Source organism: Podarcis muralis, chromosome 3 (assembly GCF_964188315.1).
Source record: "Podarcis muralis chromosome 3, rPodMur119.hap1.1, whole genome shotgun sequence".
NCBI classification, from domain to species: Eukaryota; Metazoa; Chordata; class Lepidosauria; order Squamata; family Lacertidae; genus Podarcis; species Podarcis muralis.
Window position 1 is genome coordinate 88,826,104 of NC_135657.1, and position 18,145 is coordinate 88,844,248.

An 18,145-nucleotide genomic window follows, 5' to 3' on the forward strand; every position below is an offset into this window, starting at 1 on the left:
CACTGCATCCATCTGCGGGTGGCTGTCATTGATGGGCACGCTTTACATATTTGTCCACAATCTTCTTCGAAAACAAGGAGTTCAGTTGCACATGTAGAAAAATATATAACGGGAAAAGATCGCAAACGTGGACAGAAATGGATAGAACACCATGGGCCGGTGCAAAATCAAAATATAGCAACCTGTGAATTATTATGCACACGATATGGACTTTTTGATTTGTTTATGACTTTCTGTGTATTTCTTCACTTTATACCCTACCAAGCATCTTGCACCCAAACATTGCAAATGAATCTGTAGCCGAGTTGGCTGCAGTCTAGTGGCTTGGATGCTCTGCGTGGGATTGATTGTACTGTTTGACTCTTAACAGTTCAAGAGTAACTGCAACAAATATAGAAGTTTCTTCAGTACCACTCTGCATCATATTATAATATATTGCTACTTTAAGTGCTATTTCCAAGGGTTTAGGAAAAGTGGAAATTGGAAATGTCCTCAGGAAAATATTTTTTTCTGGTCCCAGCTGGTGACTACTGAATTGTCATATTGAAAACCTGCTGCATGATGAATTGCCCGAGCTTTACCATATGAAAACGCACTAATATATTAGACATGCTTTCTTTTAGGCAGAGTGCTGTTAAATTATAATTCCAAATGAAACGATGGGGACGTGGGTTTTATTCCGACATTTGCTACTGACTGCAACAGTCAGAGTCTGACGCTAACTAGTTTCAAAGTGCACATTTGTGGTGCCTCTTAACTTAGAAAGACAGGAATTAATCTGCATGTGGATAAAGGAGACTTAAAAACAAAAAACCCCAAAGCCTGTAGAATTCATTAACTGGGATACTCCAAGCATTTTCCCTAACAGAACCGCTTTTCTTTCTGCAGATCTTAGCTCTGTTCTATAATTTTTCATAGCAACATGTTTAAAAAAAATAATGCAGGATATTGTAGCCCTCTTAAGATGTTCATGAACACATGAGGGGAGAGGTATATAGTGGAGCAGGGGCCATGTGTCAACGCTGCCCCCTCCAGTGCCAGTCTTGGCATGTTCAGCACAGAAATCTGAAGGGAACTGGCTGAATATGCTTAGCAGTCTTCCTGCAACTGGGACATTGAACCTGAGACCTTTTGCATCCCAAGGACGTGCTGTACCACTGAGCTGCAGCCCTTCCCACAAAGACTGAAGTGTGGCTGAAGTGTGTTCAGCCATGTGTGCTTAGAAGACCTTCCAGCTCAATGTGGGAAGGTCGAGGTGGAGTGGATTCCTCCAACACACCCAGAAGTATAGGGGGTCAAGGGCTGGCACATACTCCCCCTCTCACATGTACAGGCTGAATTCCCGAAGAGGTCTTATGTGTGTTGTTTTCTGGCAGTGTGACTGCAGTACTGTTGATGAACAACTATGAAAGGCAATTTGCATCGTGTTATCTATGGCCGAGCCAAAATGTGGCAGTGGGGAATCCTAGATGCCCATTTATTGAGCTGCAATGTCTAAATTGTGAGGGAATGGAACCTTCCAGAATACCTGTCCTAAACAGCCTAGCTTTGGAGATTGAGGTGGATGGGTAGGGAGAGAGATAGATGATAGATAGATTAGATAGATAGATGGTAGATAGATAGATGATAGATGATAGATAGATGATAGATGATAGATGATAGATGATAGATGATAGATGATAGATAGATATATGAGATTAACTGTGAGGCAATCCAAAAACTGACCTTGAAAACAGGAGTTGTGTATAGTAAAGGAAGCTGCGGACCAGTAGAAAACTGAGTGGATGATGCTCCTACAAAATAGGAGTCAAGCGGGAAAGTCCCCAGAGGCAAGATAGCTATAAGTAGAAGAATGAGAATGCAGTAATCTAAGAAATGAAACCTGAAAGAGGATAAGCAGGACTGGGAGAGACCAGAAAAGACTGAGAGAAAGGAAGAGAAGAATGAGCTGGCCCCAACCTAAGTATTATTTACACTTTCCTGCATCCCTTGAATTGGACCAATAGATTATGCTGCCTGGATATTGCCTTTGAGCTTCTATATTGAAATGTTGCTTCATTATAAGATACTGCTTACTTTCAGCTACTGCTGTAGCTAATTCAGTGGCTGGGAATAAAACACATTTCTCAATTAGCACATAGAGAAAGTTCATTTGTACTAGCAGTGAGTGGGATGGGGGAGATGAGGCTAAATTGTAGGTGGCGCCAGAGGATATTTATGAACCAGAAGTTCCAGGTTCCTTGATCCCTGTTGGCATTGCCTCTAGGCAGGCAGGGCCAACAGGGAATGGCAGCAGGAGGAAAGGATGAGCACCAGAATAAATCAGGGAACCTTGAAATCCCAAGGACAGTGGGAGCCAGTGCTGCTGATTGAATTTACAGGCCCCTGAACACATGTCAGTAAATGAATGAGCCCTTTGGTCCCTGGAGCGCATAGATATGGGAACTGACAGCAGATTCCCAGGGACAGGGAGCATCACTGAAAGGCCATTTGTCATGTGTGTATAATATACATAGGTATATACATAGATGGATACATGCCGTGTTGCTGGGACTAGGAATACAATGTGGGTACCTAGAAATGCAGGGAGCCTAAAGAAAATGGGAAAAAGTGGAAGGGCAAAAGTCAGTCTTCCACTTTTTCAAAACAGGATTGTAGGAGGTGGGGCACATTACAACTTTGCACTTGGCCTGACAAAATTATACTTTCTCTGGAGTTGAACAATGCACGCTTCTGAAAAGCTAGAGTAAACAGCTTTTCCCTCCCTCCCTCCCTCCCTCCCTCCCTTCCTTCCTTCTGTCCATCCATCTGTTCTTTCTTTCTTTCTTTCTTTCTTTCTTTCTTTCTTTCTTTCTTTCTTTCTTTCTTTCTTTCTGAGGTGAAATGGTAGACAAGAAAGGGTTGTGACTTCTCTGAAAAGTCTTTTTGTTACCCACCCCTTTAAAAGGGGCTCCCTTAGTTGTACGTGTTTGCCTGCAATGTACCTGCATAAGCTCTAAGCTTTGGGTAGGGTGTGTATAGAGTCGGGCTTTACATGTCTGTAAAAATTGTTGACCCCTGCCTGAGTAAATTTAACATCTTTATTTAGCAGGAGAAATAAACTAGCATAACAATGAGAAGTATAAAGACAATTCCTGTAAAGACAATTCCTGGATAAATGAAAGCAGAGCAACATTCTGTCTCCTATTATTTAGCGAACTGTAGGCTGTAATATTCTTGCACCAGTTCTCTAGATTGTTGCTGTCTTCTTCTGCTCAGCAAGTTTGTGTCCGCTATTTTGTTTTCTGTTCTGGCAGCGATAGTACTCAGCCTCCAACCCTCCCCCCCTCAAATAACAATACTTTTATGGTATTTGCTGAGGAAAACTTTCCATCATTCAGTTGTGCCCTACTCCAAATGATATTGGACGAAGTCACTGAATCTGCATAAGAAACTACCTAAGAGGTTTTATAAGGGTTGTTCTAACGAAAGAGTAAGTAGTGAAAGATGGCTGGCTGCTTAGCCAAAACATTCAAAGGTTAAGATTACAGTGCTCAAGCCATTTACCCTGAAGAGGCATTGCTAAAATTAAAATAAAAAGATTTCTCCAGAGTAAGTAGTTTGAAGCCTGATCTAATTGTTGATGCCACTGAAAGGAATAAATGCCAGGCATCAAATTGGGATATGATGTCTTTCTAAATAGTGTGTTTTTGGTGCAAATGAAAAAAGCATATGAAGGAATGTTTCAAAACAATAAGATTTTAAACAGAAGTATGGCTAAGTCTTTGCTTGGTGGCTGAAACTTGGCTGAACCCAGAAACTGGGATATTAAAATATCAGACTATAGAATTTATAGAAGTGACAAAGTCAGCAAGAAGGAGGAGGCGTGGCTGGCTGTTTGAGTAAAAAGAGTGCTTTGAGTAAAACTGCATGTGTAGACGGGATAACATGTCAAAGCCAATGTGCAATGGCAAACCATTATTTATAGGAAACTGTGCGACCTCCAAGGGAGAAGGAAACAATCTGGACCTACAAGATGTATAACCGATACTAGTTGCTCCTACCCTGACCGGTATTGTTACTGCTTCTACCATAACAACTCAACATTACATTTGGATTTAACAACTTGCTGGAGGCTTGTACAAAACGGCATAGTTTCTGCCCAGATACTCAGGGCGCTTCCAGGCTACCTGTTTATTGGCCATTAATCCTGATCTTCTTGCAGGGGGATTTGACAACATTGGGTATATATTATGATTTGTTTGTGGGTTATGACTGTCACTGTGTAGGCCAATTTAGGAACATTTTTTTCAACCCAGATGCAGTGTTCACACATGATTGGCTGGTTTTCTCAGCCAAAGTGCTGGTGATCATCCACACTCAACACATGTAGAATGCCAACATCTTATATTAGTAGAATCAGCAGAGATGATCCACTGCACCTGTGGTAGGTCAAAAGATTTATGAGAGGAGGTATTTTTTTCTTTGACATTCTTCAAGTTGCAGCTCCTAGTTCAGTGCTTAACAGTTGCAGCTGAGAGCAACGTCTAGAATCCACACAAACTGTACCAGGACATCATTCAAAAGACCTGCATTAGGACCTTGGAGCTAATGTAGAAGGGGGCAACTGGTGAGGATTTTGGGAGAAGGATGATAAAGGAGTGGTAGTATTCAGCTGTAGCAACATATATACATCTGTATCGCTGGCACCTTTTTATACTCTCTGTCTCATTCATAGGTGTCATTTGATATATGTTGTGTTGACTTCATAAAATAAAAGTGGATTATTTGATGAAAAAGTGATAACCATTTATTGGGATTTGGTAGCATCTTCTGCATTCACAAACCAAGTTAGGAGAAACAATTGTATATACTTGTTAAGATACACACACACACACACACACACACACACGGCTTGGTCTTCTGAATTCTATATGGAAAATTGCCAAATATGTAGTGAGCATTCTGTGCTTTGATTTTTCAGAGTGTTGTACTAGAAATCTTAATCTTAAGGATTAGACAAGAGTAATAAACAAATTTTGTTAAGTGGCTGAAATAAATAAAAATTGTAAATATTAAAAAAGGTTTCCTGCTGTGATCATACCAACGAGGTGGTGGAAGATTCAGTCTCCAGTTCCCAGATTCTATTTCTTTAACATATGTCTTACAGAACCATGGAAAATGAAGATAAGATTTCCAATTTTCCATGTAGTTAACAGAGGGTGGGGAAGTAGGATAGCGTGAGAAACAATGGAGTCCAGATATTTTTGGATCCCCATTACTTATATGGCCAATATATCCTTCAGGAAGCAGAGTGAATTTTGGAGGAAAACGGTAAGTGTAACAGAACTTATTTTATAAATAGACACAGGTTTTTTTTCCTCAGTCCAGCAATTCCCCAAACCTGCATCTTCTGGAAAACCATATCAATAGCACATGGTGCTTAGTCTGATGCTACATATAGAATTGAATCATGGCATTCTTGCCTTTTATGGTTGTCGGGTGTGTCTAGGAGCTTGTATGTGTCCTCTCCGCAGCAGCTAACAGCAACTTTGGGGGTGGTGGTGTTAGATTAAGAGAATGGCACAGGATAATTTGGAAGCCCCCTGTCCCTGGCAGCTTTTAAAGTTAAACTCAAAATATCAGGATTAGGAATCCTGGATCTCCTTGTGCAATGTGTAGTTTGGCCTTGCAATGCAAAACGCAAATAAACTATCCTAGAATTATATAACCCGGAATGCTATCAGATGATATGGTGCTTCCTTTAGATAGTCTTAACAAGTTCTCCAAAGACTTTTTGAAATGATGTGTTTACTCACTGTTGCTCTTACTGGCGTTACCACTATTTAGTAATATTTGAATATATGAGGCTTTTGCACTGTTCTGAAGTGTCAGGGACTGGAAAGGGGGCCTCTAGCTTCTCCCTGCACTCTACAACGGCCCATAGCTGTCAACCGTCCCTTATTTGGCGGGAAAGTCCCTTATCCCAGCGCTGTGTCCCGCTGCTGTCCCTTATTGATGATGTCCCTTACATTTCCCAGGTTTCAAAGGAAGCAGCTCCTCTGCTTCCCTCCCTGCCGGCCAGGGAGGAGGGAGGCTCCAACTGTGTTGCTTGGCTGCATTGCTCACCCAATAAGGAGTCTAAGAACGACTGGGGGATGGAGCTTGCATGCCTTGTGCCGATCAAATCGGCCGTGTTGCCTGGGGACTCGCCTTTGCTCAGCACTTCCCAGCGGAGAGGTGACAGTGGTTTTCCTTGCTGCATCCCCTTTGCCGGGTTGCTGCACTGTGGGAACCACCGCTTGAGGCTTCGTTTGGCTGCTGGCTGAGCTTTCTGCCTTTGGCTCGGAGGGGCTCAGAAGTTGAACATACCTGTGCTCTGAAAATCCCTTATTTTGACTGCTGATCCCTTATTTTCGAGGCTGCTGGTCCCTTATTTTCAAATCTGTAAGTTGACAGCTATGCAATGGCCATGTCAGAGGCTCTCTTGGAAGCAAGAATCATTCTAATAGGCACAGGAAACTGGATTAAGACAAGGGAAGGTGAGGCGGGCCAAGTAAATGAAGTTTCCCATCAAGCAGCTGATCAGCCACAACAGTTGTTTTTAAAGAAAGCTCTTCATATGTTGCCCAGTTCCTGCACATGCACCTAGCTGGATCCAGGCCCTTGTTTTGAGATTCAGTAGTCCATAAGATTTACTGGGTTGGTTTCCGTGCCAAACATCCAACTCATTTTTGAACTCTTCCAAGAAAACAATATGAACTGAGACACATAGGAAGCTGTCTTATATTGGGTCACGCCACTGGTCTATCTGGCTCAGTATTCCAAGGTTTCCCATACTTGGGTCTCTGCTGTTTTTGGACTACAACTCCAATCATCCTAAACTAGCAGAACCAGAGGTCAGAGATGATGGGAATTGTAATCCAAATACTGCTGGAGACCCAAGTTTGGGAAACCTTGGTCTACACTGACTGGCAGTAGTTCTCAGGGTTTCAGGAAAGAGTCTCCTAACAACTTGCTTAAGAAACTACAACTCCCATAGTTCTTTGGGGAAAGCCATGACTGTTTAAAGCAGTGTCATAGAGCTTGAAATGGGTGGTGTAATATGACCTTAGTTCAGAACCCCAACGATCTTTCCCTAGAGTTGTTCTTATTCTGGAAATAAGCATTCCTCAAGAATATATAACAAATGGCCCGCAGGGAGTTGCAGCATCGACCAGGGATAAAATCTATGCAGTGTTTAGGGACTTGTGTAAAATTCAGAAGCCTTAATTTCATTGAAGAAAAGGGGAAGGATGAGGGATGGATTTGGGCCTACCACTTTATATGGCTCTTTTGCCTCTGGTTTCCTCTGGGCTTTATTAAATTGATTTCTCCTGGAGGTAATTTGTATTTCAGGCTTTTAATTAAATATGTAACTCCTTCACTGTGAATTTTTTCAGCTCTTTGTAGCCAGTCAGCATCATCTGTCACATATATCACTGCCTTTCTGTTAGCACGAGGAATCACTTTTGCCTTCTCAGGAGTCTTGTGTTGTTTTTGTAAAGCATTTTACACCTCATAAGTAGTCTGAGGAGGGCTTAGATATTTGGAAATCATTTGTACCTCTCAGCACATGTCACTCAGGTTGGTCTTGTACCTAGCTGGTTGCTCAGATCAGATACGAAGAAGAAGCATCCATCATTTGTCCTATCTCAGGACCATCACTATGTCATTTCTGCTTTCTTCGTGAAATTTGGAAAAGCTTTGAATACACTTTATTGTTTTTGTTTAGGCCATGTTCTGAGCACCCCATTCTAGGAAAAAAATCCCCTCATTTTAAAGTCTTATTTTTCATACATCTGGCATTCTAAACTCCCCCCGCCACCATGCTTTAAACACAAAAAGAAAGGGGGGGAAAAACTCTTCTGGGCTCTTTGCCTCTTAGATTCTCCTCAATGTGCCAAAGTGGTGACCAAAAACACATACAATATCCCATCTGAGGCCCGTTCAGGTTCAAGTTAAACTGCAGCTCGGCTGTATAAAAACTTTTAGTAGGATCCATGTCATGCAAGATGAGTTGTTAAGCCTTAATTTTATGTGTGCATTATCATGTTTTCTGCTTACACTTTGGCTCTGATGGCTTCCTCAAATCACCCTTTTCCCTTAACATTGACCACTTTAATGCATAAGCGAAGTGGGGATTAGGCTGGTAGCTCCACAGGAAAATGGAAAATATAACAAACAGATGCCTCGTCTCCTTTAATTCTATAATTGACTGCTGTTTTCCTGGCGCCTTTCTTAATATGTGTGTGTGTACACTAAGTGTACAATTGTTATCCATGTGCTACACAGACTCTAGGTACCTTTTCTCAAGGCAGAGCTCCAGTATGAGATGGATGAATCTCTCAATTTTGTTTTCTCCCATTTCCCACTTTTCCAGTCTTAATTTCAGTTCTTCATGTTTCCACATCAGTGTGCATTTTTAAAAAGTCCTCATGAAAACTCGCCAGAGTTTTAGTGCCAATATTTCCTGATATACACGTTTTTATATGCCATTTCCCCTAATGTGCACATTTGCGGAAGTGCAAATTGAGAAGCATAACCGGTTCATGTATTGTTTCAGGAACTGTGAACTAGGGAGTTTCACATTAAAATGTGAACCAGATTTCTTTGCCGTCCCTAGCTCTGGTTGAAGGAAACATGGCACTTAGAGTGCCCCTACCACAATATTCCTTCTGGGGACACGGGTGGTGCTGTGGTCTAAACCACTGAGCCTCTTGGGCTTGCCAATCAGAAGGTCGGCGGTTTGAAACCCCACAATGGAGTGAGCTCCTGTTGCTTTGTCCCAGCTCCTGCCAATCTAGCAGTTTGAAAGCACGCCAGTACAAGTAGATAAACAGGTACCACTCCAGCGGGAAGGTAAACGGCGTTTCCGTGTGCTCTGGTTTCCATCATGGTGTCCCGTTGTGCCAGAAGCTGTTTAGTCCTGCTGGCCACATGATCTGGAAAGCTGTCTGTGGACAAACGCTGGCTCCCTTCGTCCTGAAAACAAGATGAGTGCTGCAACCCCATAGTCGCCTTTGACTGGACTTAACCGTCCAGCGGTCCTTTGCCTTTACCTTACCTTATTCCTTCTGGGGAAATGTCATTTTCCTCCCCCCCTCTCTTTACCCCATTGTTTAGATCCAAGAGCTGGCTATATTGGAATAAGGTTGTGTGAGTGTTGTAGACCTCTATTGGATAGTGCCCATGATGTTTACTAGTGAGAAGCACCAAAACTCAAGTCCTATCCACCAAAGCCTTGTTATTATTTAATTATAAGCTTTAGAAAGTTTTTTAAAATGTATGTATTTAAAGTGCTTTAGGCTGCAATCTTACTGGAGGCAAGACTCACTAAACTCATGTAGACTTCTGAGCAGACAGGTGCAGGATCATGCTGTTAGGGACTGATCGCTCCTGCAATTTTACTCCAAGGCAGACATGCTCCTATGGTCCAGCCTTGCCTGGGCTGATTGGAGTTGTGGTCTAAAATATTTGGAGGGCACCCGGTTGGTGAAGGTTGATGTAGCCCTTAAAGAAGCCAACAAACAGAAGTGGCCAGCATCATCAAGGCTTCCTCTTTCCTTAGCAGTTCCTCAACATGTTATGGCAATTTCCTTTTTTTAATTTTAAAGATTCGATGATGATGATGATGAAAGTATTCTGCAGTAGGGCTATCTATTCTATAACTAGGGTACCTTTGTTTTGCTACGTGGGATCTGATGCTGGATTCACAGTAGTGCAAGTATAGCACTAGAAGAAAAGGGAAAAAGCAGATTGTTGTGCGGAAAGGGCCCCCCGACGCTGTTTTAATAGCCACCCTCCCACGCAATCGCAGCAGTAGCCTCTTTATAGATCTCCTTTTATCATCTTACTGTGCCTTTTTTAACTTGACTGCTTAAATTACTATGTTAAGAGCCGGTATCCTCCAGTTCCAAAGGGATCAGGGCAGTAATCTAGACTCTCTCTTTTTCTCCCTCTCCATCTCTCCCTCTTTGGGTCAGAAACAGACACTTTTTTTCTGGACTAGAAGAAAATTTCTTCCAAATGCTGTGAACAAGGCCTTTCCCAAAAGTTTCATAGATTTATGGAATCAAACTCCTTGCTTTTTATTTTAATTATTTAAAAGGAAGCGCTTAGAAAAAAAATTCTTTACAATGTGGGTGCTTTATTAGTTGTAGTAATCAGTTGGTATTCGTATGCTTGTACAACAAATTAAATTAGGGCTGCCATATGTCCAGATTTCAAAGGCAGAAATGATGTCCAGAGGGAATTTCCGAAATAGGGTGCTTTGCCTTGGAAAAATCAGGCGTCCATTGAAAAATCATGGCTTTGGGGTGTTTTTGTAAAGAAGAAGAAGAAGAAGAAGAAGAAGAAGAAGAAGAAGAAGAAGAAGAAGAAGAAGAAGAAGAAGAAGCTGCTCTACAGTTCCCAAGCCTCTCTCTGTGAATATTGAATAAAAAGCAGGTGGTAATGAGTTTTCCTTGTCTTATCCGTTCGTGGCAACCTGCCTTGGGGGTTGGTTCCTCTGCCTCCTGACAACATCAGTGAAGGGCAAACCAACTGGTGCAGCTATAGAAAATATGTTAGGAATTGTCCATCTGAGGCCCCTGGTAATTAGAGGCTAGTCTGTGGAGATTGACAGGGTAAATCACCAGCGAATGTTTACACAACAAAACATACGCCCAGTACAATATCCTACGCTGATGTTACTGAAACCAGTGTCCGGAAATGTACAGTGGAAATAAGACCTGGTACCTTTCGGGTGCCAAGGCAAACATCAATTACAGCACAGTGTGAGAGGAGTCATAAGAAATACTACCGCGTATCAGTAGTTCAACAAAGTCAGCACTTTTGTGTAATTGCAGGGGAAAGGGCTGCAAAACATTACGGATCTCAGCAAGAAACGGCCCTTTATACTTTAAAACCGATCCTTGATAAAACAATGCTGGGGTCATGAGAAGGCTACTTTGCCAATTTTGCTCTCACCGTGGGATCCGCGGACATCTGGCTGAGCTGCGGAAGCTGGAAAACGTCTTTAATATTCTCCTGACAGTAAAAATGGACATGTGGAAAACATTCTAACCTGTTAATCTGTGGTGCTCCTGAAAAAAAAAGGGGGAAGAAATAAGGAGGGAGGATGGAGGGACATTTGGCTTTATACTTTGTGATGATGAATAGAATGTCTCCAGGTCCAGCTGTAAATAAGTTAATGGCACTGGAAAGGAGACGATCGTCTCTGTTTCCCCAAATGGAGCTGAAAATGAGAGTGCACCTGTGTAGCTCTCCTGCTGCCATAAATGCCAGGAGTTGCATTTAGTCTGGCCAGATAGCTGGACAACTTTATTTTTATCCTTGTAAAATGAATGAAAGAAAGAAAAGATTAGTGAAGGTTGTTTGCAATGTTTTAGGTCTTCCGCACTGACACTATTTGATGGATTGAGGCTACGACTCCCTCCCTTTTGGGCCCTCAAGATCAACCTTTTCCAACCAGGCGTGGTTGAACTACAACTCCCATCTTCCCTAGCTAGCAGGACCAGTGGTCAGGGATGATGGGAGTTGTAGTCCAACAACATCTGGGGACCCAAGCTAAAGAAAGGCTGCTGTTGATCGTAAGACTAAAATGTGGTTAAGATGTGGAAGTCACTGTTTCACATTCATAGCTTGTACAGTAGAACCTCGACTTACCACCACCCCTACTCATGAACAATTTGACTCGTGACCGCAGCAAGCCTGGAAGTAAATACCGGGTTTGCCGCGATTCAAGCACGCGCAGAAGTGGCTTCTGCCATCTGCACATGCGCAGAACAGTGCTTCTACCAGCGACCAGGATCGACTCACGAACGGACCTCTGGAACGGATTCCGTACGTGAGTAGAGGTTCCACTGTTTATGATACAAGGTTCATTTTGGTCCCTTAGCCCAGTGTTTCCCAACCTTGTGCCTCCAGCTGTTTTTGGCCTACAATTCCCATCATCCCTTGCCACTGGTCTTGCTAGTCAGGGATGATGGGAGTTGTAGGCCAAAAACATCTGGAGGCACAAGGTTGGGAAACACTGCCTTAGCCTCAGGTGACATTGATCCTTGGTAAGTTCTGATGAAGTGAAAACCTGAACCAGAGAGACATAAAAAAATCTGCACTAACGTGCTGATGTACTCTTCATACTGTCTTAGTATTTATTCTTTGTATAACATTTTGTTTTATTTTATTATTTATCACATAAATAAAGAGTGGTGGGGCTTTTTCTCTGCAATGTGCTTCCAAATAATCTCTACCTAAAAACAATGTAGAAAAAGAACCAGAAATGATGCATTTATGGATTAGCTGAAAACACAGGGTCTAAGCCATGAGTTGTATTGCTTTAACATCTGTCTGTTCCACAGTGAAGGTTTACCAGAATATATCTTGGAGTCGTTGGTGCAGTTTTTCATTGCTGGATAAATAATCCAGAAGAACTTTTAGTACGATAACGCTGTGAATGTTGACGGTGGCCTTGTCCAAGACTGGATCTTCAGGGCAAGGTTGCACATCTAGACACTCCTAAAAGGGAAAATAAGGTTTTTTCCAGCCTTGAGACACTGGAAAGAAGCCCCCATAAAAAGCAGGCCAATTAATATGGGGAGAGGGGGAGGAAATGTAATGTTTCTTTTAGCTTTTAGGCTAAAACATGGGTAGGCAAACTATGGCCCGGGGGCTGGATCCGGCCCAATCGCCTTCTAAATCTGGCCCGTGGACGGTCCGAGAATCAGCATGCTTTTACATGAGTAGAATGTTTCCTTTTATTTAAAATGCATCTCTGGGTTATTTGTGGGGCATAGGAACTTGTTCATTACTTTTTTTCAAAATATAGTCCGGCCCCCCACAAGGTCTGAGGGACAGTGGACTGGCGTCCTGCTGTAAAGGTTTGCTGACCCCTGGGCTAAAACAACAAAGTGTTGTGGGGCTAAGATCCTGCTGCCGGGTTTTACTCTGTTTTGGGGACTTTGCTGTGAGAAGTCTGGACTTTTAAAGCTGTCCCATTAGTTTGAATGGGGATTGCTTAACACTCGGTCTGAACTGAATGGGACTCAAGCAGGCATAAACTTTGGAAAGGTTTTACCCTTTGTTTTGTAGGAATTTGTAAAAACTTTTGCTTATAACAGCTTCATGAATAGAGCCGGTTATTGCCATTTTAAAATGGGGTGCAGTTCTAAGCCATCCAATGATGAAAGACCCAAGTTACACCCCATACATTTAAAGCACATGATTTCCCCCCAAAGATTCCTGAGACGTGCAGTCTATCTAACACTGACCTACAATTCCCAGCACCCTTAACAAATTACCCAGGATTCCTTGGTGAGGGGAATAATGTGCTTTACATGTGTTTTCAATTTCTGGTGTGTATGCAGACTAGATCCCAATCTCAACAGTTGCACCCTTTTCATTTAATACTTAATTTAGTGGCTGGTAACACGTTCCTTTTGGTGGGGCAGAGGAGGTTTTGCAGCGCTTCACACATTGCATTTTCTATCGGTACTACATCAAGTGTTTCAAGATTGAGTCAAAGTGAAACACTTCTCAGTGTGTTGATTTGAAGAACAAAATGATTTGTTGTGGGCGGGCAAGTAGGGGGGAGAGGAAGATGGCCAATGCCACAAAAGCCCCACCCCACGGCAGCCATGTTTTCTGCGTGTGACAGCCATCTTATTCACAAAAACAGAGTGATGTCCATCTCTCTACATTCCCCTCAGTATCAGGGCACTTGAATTCTGGGTCACTGTGGGAAAATTCAAGACTGCGGTCAGATGTCATTCAACATTGGAACAACTGGGGAGAAGGGAGGATGAGTTGTTAAATATGAAAAATTGGCCCAGGGCCTGCATCACTGATGGGGGCTATTGATAGGAGACGATCCCTGAATGTGACATTTTGCCACCGGCCCTCTTGATCTTGGTTCAGTCCTGCTGAAAATTATAGCATTTGTCTGGAGCTGAGAAATGTAGAACTCCACACGTTTTACATCTAGATCTATATACCTATATCTAAACACACAGAGAGATGCAACAAAATGTGGAATTTTGAGGCTCGTGAAACTCACGTAACTATAACATTCTGTATTGTAGAAAGCACTGGCTCTTAGATAGGGCTGCCATATTTCAAACAGTGAAAATCTGGGCGGCAATAAATAAATAAATGCCATTTTTTGAACTATTTTAAAGGGAAATCAGCAAAAATGGCACTGCCAACATGGGCTGCCATTCATCCGGGTTTTCCTGGACATTTGACAGACCGCAGCATTCCGGATATATGTCTGGGAAATTTAGGACATATGGCAAGCTTACATTTAAGCTGCCATTTTTATGCCCTTAGAAGTGGCACTCTGCTAGTTTGCCCTCTGCTAGTTTGAACATCCTATCTTCAAAAAACCCAATGCTGAATAATGGGGACATCTTACTGTCCACTTAGCCAGCAGCTTAAACAGAAAAAGTTGTCCAGTTATCAGTAGCACAAACAGAAAACGGCACATCTTGAGGCAACAGTGACTCCAAGTGGTCAGTGAAGGAACAGTTTTCATCTTGTTTTTCTTTTTTAACAAAGCGTCATAGCAAAATAAGTTATTCACATCATGCATATCCACCTTATTTTTTATTGTAAGTTGTTTTAATCAGCTTTTAACACTGTGTTTAAATGTTGTGACCTGCCCTGGGACCTTAGGGTGAAGGGCAGTTAATAAAGAATAATAATTTAGATTTAATTTATAATACCGTGTCCCAAAACCACAGTCCATACATGGGAAGTCCAGTATGAACTCCATAAGCATTTCAATTTGGGTGTCTTTGCATGCCAAAATGTGGAAGTAATTAAACACCAGGCAGGCCAGAATACAGCCCAGGCTGCACTTGGCTTGCTGACTCCAAGCTATTCAGACCAGTGGGGTGTGTGTGTTTAATTGTTAGCTTCAAATGAAACTTCAAATTACACTGTCTGCAGATATTTGAAGGAGCCCACACAATGATTAAGCTGAAACTGAGTGCCAAAAAATCCATTTTGCTTGACTGCAGTGGGGGAAACATGCCAAATGCAATAGAAGATGGATGCAGATGACTGGGATGATCTGTTTGAGAAACACTTGGAAAATTATTTTCATCTATGATCAAAAGCTTGAAACCTCTGTTCTGTCCACAGCTGCAATTCAGAGCATATATATATGAACATTGAGGTTCCAGTGATTGCTTTCCACCTAGTGGATGGTTCCTTCCCCGCTTTTGAACACATCAGCTTAAGCTACTGGTTCTCCAGAGCTTATTGATATCATCATCATCATCATCATCATCATCATCATCATCATCATCATCATTTGGATTCCTTACCCATCTCTTTCATCCTATGGTCACACAGCAGGTTGTGGTAGTAAAAGAATGTACAAATATGTTTCAAAAATTATGATTTTTTAAAAAATGGTAGGTTCAAATATACAGTCATACCTTGGATCCCAAATGCCTTGGTACTCAGATGTTTTGGCTCCCGAATGCCACAAACCCGGAAGTGAGTGTTCTGGTTTGCAAACATTCTTTGGAACCCGAACATCCAACGGGGCTTCCGGGGCTTCTGATTGGTTGCAGGAGCTTCCTGCAGCCAATCAGAAGCCGTGCTTTGGTTTCTGAATGTTTTGGAAGTTGAATGGACTACCGGAACGGATTCTGTCCAAGGTATGACTGTATAACAAAGCAGGAATGTGTTAACCTTCCCAGATAACTCAAATTATTGTCTAAAATAAGCCACAATAAAACACAAGTTTAAATGTAGAATAGAAAATGAAGAGAAATTGCCCGAAAATGCAGAAAATGCTCTCTATGTGTGTTGCCCTTTCTTTCTTTCTTTCTTTTTTTTTGGTTCAGCACACTCCAGTGAGCATATTGAATTGAGAATTATTGCTTTTAATTGTTTTTCAGATGGGAGTTCATGTTGTGGATTCTGCTGCTGCCGGCTTAGGGGGTTGCCCCTATGCGAAAGGTGCCACAGGCAATGTAGCCACAGAAGATGTGCTATATATGCTGAATGGCTTAGGAATCAATACGGTAAGCTGTTTATCATGTACCTCTTAAACTTTTGCAAATTTCTTAAAACTATGGATTGGAAGTCTTGCTAGCTATGTTGATTTCAATACATACACAAGCAACTGGGCATATCAGTATCAATCATGCAGATGCATTTTGGGGAAATGTTAGACCATTTAGCTTGCTTTTGATTCTGTTGAAAGGGTGACTTTGCAAGCATTTGTTACGAGAAAATAAGCTTGCTTGGAATCCTATTGCTGCCAGCGGAAAGCCTCCTATCTGTATTGAGCAGCTGCCATAGGATCCTATTTTCTGTTGGTAGTTAGATATGCTGCTTTCTAACAATGGTTGTCGGCTAGCATTCACAGAGTAGCTACTATGTGCATTGCTATTTTTCTGGGGGTACGCAGGGGTATGCATACCCCTAAACATTTTGCGAATCTAAGTTTGGCCTCATTGAGGGGCAGTATTTCAATATGAGTAGGAAAATGAGAGTACCCCTAAACATTTTTTTAAAGAAAAAAAGCACTGGGTATATACATGTGAACACACACTGGACTCTGGAGTACATGGATGAAAATGACAAAAATGTGAGCAGGTGAAGCTGCCTTATATAGAATCAGACCATTGGTTTATGTAGTTCTGTACTGTTGACTCCACCTTGCAATGGAAGGCTTCTTCAGTCATGAATCTACTATCTTCAGTCATGAATCAAACAATAGGGAGGAAGGTAGGAGGCCCTTGATTGGGGACAAGTCCTGCGATCCCATAGACTTTTAAGACAATAGTTGTCCCACCATCCCTCCCAATAATTTATTTTAAGTACCACCTGCAACCATTCAATTACCTGGATGTGTTAGAGATAAAAATTTGATTTCCCCCCTATAAATAGTTTACCACTGAGTTGCTTCTCTTGTGCTTCTTATGCGCATGGAACAGCACTGGATTCTTCTTAGCCGACCAAGATGTGGATTCATTAAGGTTCTCTTTGGGCATCCTCCTGGCTGCATTAGAACTTGCTTATCCATACATTGCCCATGCAATGGATGGGAAAACATTTAAATGATTCAGACATGTGAGCATGGCCACTCACATGGGTCTTTCCCCTGGAACTGATTCCTCCGGAACACTGACAGTCCCATGGAAAAGGCGTGTGAAATCAGCTCTCATTCTTTGGTTTATTTCATCTTTCTCCCCATCTCGTGTCTTGTTGTTATTATCAAAGAATCACTTCCCACAAGGCATCTCAAAACGGTTAGCAATATGTATATAAAAGGACCGCGTATCTAAAAACAGTTAAAACAATTGCACATATTAAAACAAATTCAAAGCAAATGCGAAAAACAATCACAAATTAAACAAGCCACAACAAAATGAACGAATGAAATCAGTTTCAAATCCTCCTCTACAGATACCGTATGGGGTATCAATCTCCACTTGCTGAGGCTTGCTGAAAAAGGAAAGTCTTCAACAAGCTCCCAAATAACAATATGTAAATAAAGATATGACTTTGCATACACGTCCAGCCAATATATTCAGGATGGGGATACACACCCATGCTTGTCCCTTCAAAATAAAAGAACCCCCATTCAAAAAACCCAAAGCACCAGTTCTCCAAAAAACTACTAGTACTAGATCTGAGAGTTCTGAGAATTGATCATTTTCATGTCCTGTAGCATTTCTCTCTTGACAGCAGGCACCACTTACAAATCCTGAATGCTGCCTCATGTTTACCTTTGATCTGTTCTATCTCCTCGCTTCCTCTCACCACTATGTTCCTGTTCTTGCTTTGTTGACTGAAGTCGGTTTGAGAGGGACGCAATGAACGAAATGCTTTTTGAATCCCTGCCAGCGTTTTCCAATGGGCTCTGCTCATTGGGGCGACGGCTAATGCCTGTTTTAGAAAGGCATTGAAAATGATTCGTCGAGGTGTCAGTTAGCTGAAGTAAAACTGAAATGTTGAGAACATCTGCAGGCAGAGTGTGCGGTGCTCCAAAGGTCAGCTTGGTCTCACAGATCTATAACATCTGGGGATATTTGTCAGGAGGCAAAAATATGATTTGAGGTGGCTTAAGTTCTTTCCCAACCCTGTCAAGTTTGTGTACCAA

At 42.0% G+C, this 18,145-nt stretch overlaps 1 protein-coding gene across 1 annotated transcript in view; it reads left to right on the forward strand.

Moving 5' to 3' along the window:
* HMGCLL1 (3-hydroxy-3-methylglutaryl-CoA lyase like 1) overlaps window positions 1-18,145 on the forward strand; it is a 56,278-nt gene that overhangs the window by 30,223 nt on the left and 7,910 nt on the right. The window contains exon 8 of the mRNA XM_028722618.2: window positions 15,933-16,058. Coding sequence (XP_028578451.2) covers window positions 15,933-16,058 — 126 coding nt within the window. The remainder of the gene's footprint in view (window positions 1-15,932; window positions 16,059-18,145) is intronic.